The sequence below is a fragment of the Dioscorea cayenensis genome, chromosome 3 (assembly GCF_009730915.1).
Source record: "Dioscorea cayenensis subsp. rotundata cultivar TDr96_F1 chromosome 3, TDr96_F1_v2_PseudoChromosome.rev07_lg8_w22 25.fasta, whole genome shotgun sequence".
Classification (NCBI taxonomy): Eukaryota; Viridiplantae; Streptophyta; class Magnoliopsida; order Dioscoreales; family Dioscoreaceae; genus Dioscorea; species Dioscorea cayenensis.
The window spans coordinates 17,746,999-17,753,179 of NC_052473.1; the positions used below are offsets into that span (position 1 = coordinate 17,746,999).

At 39.1% G+C, this 6,181-nt stretch overlaps 1 protein-coding gene across 1 annotated transcript; it reads right to left on the reverse strand.

Annotated features, from left to right (window-relative positions):
- Positions 1-279: 279 nt before the first annotated feature.
- On the reverse strand, positions 280-4,740 carry LOC120255768 (glutamate receptor 2.8-like). Its single transcript, XM_039263535.1, has 5 exons — positions 4,433-4,740; positions 1,924-3,248; positions 1,537-1,849; positions 1,057-1,463; positions 280-978 (listed from the first exon to the last, which is right to left on the reverse strand). The coding sequence occupies exons 1-5, from the start codon at positions 4,725-4,727 to the stop codon at positions 397-399; spliced, it is 2,922 nt and encodes a 973-aa protein (XP_039119469.1). The 5' UTR covers positions 4,728-4,740; the 3' UTR covers positions 280-396.
- Positions 4,741-6,181: the final 1,441 nt, after the last annotated feature.

Genomic DNA, 6,181 nt, shown 5'->3' on the forward strand with positions numbered 1-6,181 from the left:
ACCCTCTCTAGGGAAAGAAAAACATCAGAACACTATCCCTCACTCTAAGAAGGAACTAGATCGAACTGAGCCCCCTGCTCCAAGTCACGAGAGGAAAGGAAATCAAGGTTTCTTCTAAGCTTGCCACTTGGCTCCTCCAATTTAGCTTTTTTTCGAGTCAGGAGCTGCATTGATCCACATAAGCACCAAAAGAATAATTTTAATGATGATAGAAGTAGCAGATGAACAAGCACATATGAGTTTCTATGGTTATGCAATTGAATCACTACGCTTCCATGTTTACTATTTTTCTTCTGCACTTACATGTCTTTTTTTCATGCAGATGAACCGAAGTTAGCTACACAACATGGCATGAAATGAGCTGTGAAGCAGGGAAATAAGTACAATGTATACTTCCTATTCAACACTTGCTAGTTTAGCTGTCCTGACGGGAGCATCCTCTGTTTGTGTCTCTACATATTGAATGCGCAGCTCAGCAGAAAACAATCCTTCTGGTGTACCACTATTCATATCTGAAAGTTGAATGCTCATTGGACTCTGGCAACTGTCAAAGGCAGGCGTTGCAGGGACACTTGCAGTATGGAGCGGTTCCTGCTTGCTCTTCCTGTTGCTCATTGTCATCTGTCCTTCACGCCTGAAGGTATGTGAATTCAGATCTCTGAAATGTTTGATCCATGCACCTATTCTTGTCCATACTGAGCTCTTAGTGGCAACAGTTCTAAGTTCATTCCAGTTCTGATAGATATAAATGGTGAAGAAGAGGATCAGTGCCAGCACGGAGACTACTCCGGTGATGAGGAAGAGTCCACCGAAACTCCTGAAGTTGAGTCTTGATGAGCCGAGTTTACTGCTGTCACTTGGGCAACTTTTCAAGTCTCCAAACCATTTCCTCTCAATCGCCTTCATTGTGTCACTCTCTGTCACATTGAGTATTGCCCTGGAAACGTCCCGTGATAGAGGTGAGCCAAAAGGGAAAACCTGCATGAGATTTGAAGCACACTATCACAAAGAGTTTGCAAGATGTTTGCTCTTTAGAACAGGGGAAAGAACTTTTACAAAGCCAAATCCGTCGGTCTTGTAAGTTTTTCCAACCATGGTGAAGTCAGCGTAGTACTTTGAGAGAAAGAGCTTAAGATAAGGAATTTCATCGAAAATTGCAGCAACTCCTCCATTTGTGGTGCCCTTGATGAGTGCTTCATTGTACTCTTCCCGGGTGCTGTAATTCTTCATCTGACGATCTTTGAAGCCTATTCCCCTGAGCATATCCACAACAAAGGATCCATCCTGATAACCAATATGCTCTCCATTCTTCAAGATCTCAGTCAAGTTGGTGACTGTCGGTTGGAGCTGCTGCACGGTGAGCATCGATGTCAGGCTTGCCGTGTATGAAGATGTGAGGATCAAGACAACAAACACCCATATCACCACCACTACCCTTGACAGATTGCTTTTCAACCTCTCTCCTGCAGACAACAAATCACCACATGAAATCGGAAACTGTTATCTTTTGTTGACAAGTGTATATTGATACTCAACTGTGAGCGTAGACAAGTGTGGAAAAGGCGAAGTAGAAGATTATTCCGAGCTGCTGTGATGGTGGCCCACGAAACTCCGGGTTGATACGGTGTTCAATCAACCACACTACGCACCCAGTAAAGAAGAAGAAGCTCAGTGTCCCAAGCCAAAGGTTAGTAGTTAATGGCTTCAAGAAGATCCACATGTTCCTCCTCTTGTTCTCTTTGACAAGGGCTATCATTGACACACCAGACTCGGTGTATGGAAGTGTGAAATCAACGTTATTTGATCGGTTGGCGATGATAGTCACGTCCCCGACCACCGCATCATATTTCTATTCAGTGATCATTCAAACATTTCATCAAATACATTCAATAAATCATGAATTCAAACTGTTTGTTGATATGCATCTCTTCTGACCTGCAGGAAAACTTGGTAGACCAGATCAGTGTAATTAGTGTAACTTTGGCCGGGTTTCTCAAAAGGAATATAGTCATATTGAACAGCATATGGCAGTGACTGCATGACGGCTTCAAACACATCAATGCAGTACCCGGTAACTGTTGTCCTGTTAGTGGTATTATCATGTACCACATTCACAAACTCATTGAACCCGATCTTCACAGGTACTCCGATCTTCAGCCTCTTTCCATTTGTTGGTATTTCCCATCCCTTTGACACTGTTATAGTATCCCCAGGCCATATTATAGTCTTCAGATTTGCAGGTGAAGCTGAGTTGAATTGCTTAGAGATTTTAAACTCCGGTGTCCAGAAGGCAATATTTCTCGCCCCTTTGCCGATGACATTCACAATCTCAAACACTGACGATTGTTGCTGACCATTGACAAGGCAAAATTCACCGCTGAGACCTCTGAATCTTGTGCTCAGGAGAGTTTCAAGAAGCTCAGGGCCATTTTGTGAGATGCCAAGGTCTCCCAAGTCTGTAGAGTTATCACCTCCGGGTAGCCTTCGGAAGCTAGAGTTCGAAACTCCGGCTTTCTCCGTTGCCATTGCTAATGCCCACACAGTGTCATAAGCCCATAACTCGAACACACTGGGATCTGCTGGCTCACTGCTTGGATTCTCTAGCCGGAATCTTGTCTTCCACCTTGTTGTGAAATTAGCTATCGTTTGCGACCTGGGCACGTATGACCTCACGGCCACCGCACCTTGCATTGCATCGATGCTTCTTGGATCCAAGGAATCAATCATATTGCCAATTCCATCAGTCATGATCCAGACATATCCTTCTTCCATCATTCCAATCTCTTTCGCCTTCAAGAAAAGGCGGGAAGTGAGGGATGAGCGCATGTGGACGACGAACACTCTTGTTTGCATAGTCATGAGCTTGTAGAGTTCCTCATTGAGCTGATCGTCATTCACTGATGGAGAGATAACACTCTGATGAGGAACTCGGGCATCGATTTCTTGAAAGGCATCGACAAGGTAGGGGATGACGCCGGAACCATACTCAGTGTTCTCATATACCAATACAACTTCTCGCCAACCGAAGGACTTAACCAAGGAGGAGATGGCACCTACCTGAGATGAGTCATTGACGGTGGTGCGGACGAAGTAGGGAGTATTTTCCGGTGATATGGAGGGGCTCGTCACGGAGAAGGAGACAATCGGGACTTGGGTCTCATTGCCGAGATCGGTGATGAACACTGCTTGAGGTGATGTTAAGGGGCCTAGGATCACTTGAGCTTGAAAGTTCTTCAAGAGGTCCAGAGCTGCAACAATGGAGGGAAGAAGGAAATGTCAACTAACTTAATTGTCATTATCTATCATCCCTGATTGCTTTAGTTTGACCAAGTTAAAACATTAAAAATTCAAAACTTTAAGTAATTCTTGCTGAAGAGAATAACTTTGACATTGATGTATTTACAGTAGGGGTGCAATGGAGCAAGGCGGAGCTGAGCCTTGAAATGTTTGAGCTTGACTCGACAGAATTAGCTATAGGCTTGAGTTCGGCTCGAGCTCGATTTGAGCCCAAACTTGTAAGCTTGAGCTTAGCTCGAGATGGTAGAATTAAATTCGAACTTGGTTCGGTTTGGTTCGAGCTTAGCTTGAAAGAGACTCATTTATAATAAAAAAGAGTTAGAGCTCACTTTGAGCTTGGTTTAAAAGAAATTTTAAAAAATAATAAACTATAATGACTATTATTAATAAATTATTTTTAATACATAAATCCATTCATATTTAAAAAAGAAATACATATTTAGTAAGCTCGTTTAGTAGGTTTGCGACTAATAAATTCATTATTAAGCTTGTTTAACATATTTGTTAATAGGCCTGGGAGCAAGCTCATTTAATAGACTTGTGAGTAAGCTCGTTTAGTAGGTTTGCGACTAATAAATTCATTTAATAGACGTGGCTCGAGCTTCACTCGTTTAATAATTCGAGCTCAAAAGTCAAGCTCGAACTTAGTTCATTTAATAATTTGAGCTCAAAAATCAAGCTCGAACACTGCTCATTTACTCAATGAACAAGTTTTTTCTAAGTTGAGCTTTGATTAGCGTGCAAGCAGCTTGGTTCATTTATGTACCTAAATTGACAGCATGTTTTAATGTCTTTTTGTGAAGGATTTAATAAGACCTTGTGAAGATTTTCTTCCAAAATTTGTCCTTGTTCAGTGAAAGATGAAGACGAAGTCTACAAGACATATTTTCCAAAGAAATAAGTTTTTTTTCTCTCTTGTTTTGTTAACAATAATGGTTTGCCTCTCATCATGCATGATCTTGATAAAATCATTGTTTTAATTCCTAAATAAAAGAATTGAAATAAGCTTGCAGTACTAATAGCACCTAACAAAGAAACAAGCTTTCATTCACATAGAAAAGGAATTAATATATACATGTATATATATATATATATATATATAAGAATAAGATAGATAGAAGAAGAAGAAGCTCACCGGCGGAGGCGGCGTGGATGATATTTTGCTTGGAGTCCCTTGAATGAATGAGAAGCCTTGTTTTGTAGGAAGGATGACAAGCATAGAAATCATCAAGTGCCATGGAAATGCTTGCATGGCTTCTCTTCCCAGCTAGACTTTCAAGATCAAGAACCAAATCAACATGTACTATTGTAGTGTTTTGTGCCATCCCAAGTGCAGGTAGTAATACTCCACCACCATGCTTGTTAAATGAGCAACAGATGAAGGAGAAGGAGGAGCAAAAGAACACAAGAAAGAAGTGATAATTAGGCATCTTTATTTCTTCAATTAACCCAGCACATGAGTTGAAACTTGAAAGCCTTCTTTTCAAGATCTGAAGTACAACACGTCTGCTTCAAACTTGTGCCTTTTTGTGTTTGGGTGGATTTGTAAATATATATAGAGGGAGAGAGATGGATTGGTTTTGTGGGGTGTGTGTGTGTGTGAGTGAGAGAGAGAGAGAGAGAGAGAGAGAGAGAGAGATTTCTTTAATTCATGTTAAAAACTAAGGGAAAAATATTATAGTAGGTACTCAATTATTCACTTAGTCTTATTTAAATAACTAAATTATAAAAAAAATTTAATTAGGTATTTCAATCTCTAAATTCGCACGTTAAAGTCGAGTCACTTAAAGCGTGGACGCTGCTGCCTAGCTCTTTGCTATCTGCATGCTGCTCCTAACTCTAGCTGGGATGACGGAGTACTGATTATTCCTCAGTCTTGCTTATTTGGTGCAGTGGTATTATCGATAAAGTGAGTCTAGCTTTGTATCTCAGCGTCGTTAACGAAAATGTCAGCGAAGCATAATACGTAATTTCGTATGCTAATCATTGTAATATACACACATATATATATATATATATATATATATATATATTGAGTGAGATTTCAACTTGTATTTAAAGATAAACTATTCTTAATTCTTTATCAAACTGATTATATTATTAATTTGAAATTTCATATTATTATTATATTATGTAACATGACACTAGTTGACATGGCATAAATTGTGTGGCAGATCACACTAACCTGCTGAGTTAACTCTGTGGATAATAGTGATTCAATTGAATCGCAAATCTGAGTTGTGGTATGAAATTGAAATTTTTATAAATCAACACCAAATAAGTACCTAAATAGTATATAAGTGATTATTTATTAGGCTAGCAGCCATCTTTACAGCCCAGGATCTGTTTTGGGACCAATGTAAAATAAAAATCGCTATACAATGCCTTCGTCAAATGGAGCTAGTGTATTGTAGGACCAAAATGCCTTGCACTCGTGCTCACTTTTATCAATTTTTATTCTCCACAATAGTTTATATTTTAAAAATAAATATTATATTTTGAAAATAAGAATCTAATAACAATAAATAATAGTAAAAACCTTCCAAGTTTTTATTTTTATATAATTTATCTTATCTTATGAATGCATACTTGGATATATACCAGTGAAACCTTCCAAGTAATTTTATTATCTTATCTCATGAATCGTCATACTGGATATATTGAGAGAGAGAGGAGAGAGAGAGAGAGAGAGAGAGAGAGAGAGAGAGAGATTTCGACCGTTTTGAGTTTGTCTCTTAGAAAAGCGGAGTTGACCTAAGACCAATGTACAGTTTGATCACAAAATATTAAGATTTATAATAGCATTGTTACTCGCCACTTGGAGTTGAGCATTAGGCCGGAATATTGAATGATTATTTTATATTTTTATATATAATATTGTGAC

Coding starts and splice junctions, on each gene's coding strand:
- LOC120255768 (XM_039263535.1), bottom strand. CDS start 4,727: ATGCCTAATTATCACTTCTTTCTTGTGTTCTTTTGCTCCTCCTTCTCC. Junction 1,464..1,536: donor CACACTTGTCTACGCTCACA/GTTGAGTATCAA, acceptor TGTTGTCTGCAG/GAGAGAGGTTGAAAAGCAAT. Junction 979..1,056: donor AGACCGACGGATTTGGCTTT/GTAAAAGTTCTT, acceptor AATCTCATGCAG/GTTTTCCCTTTTGGCTCACC.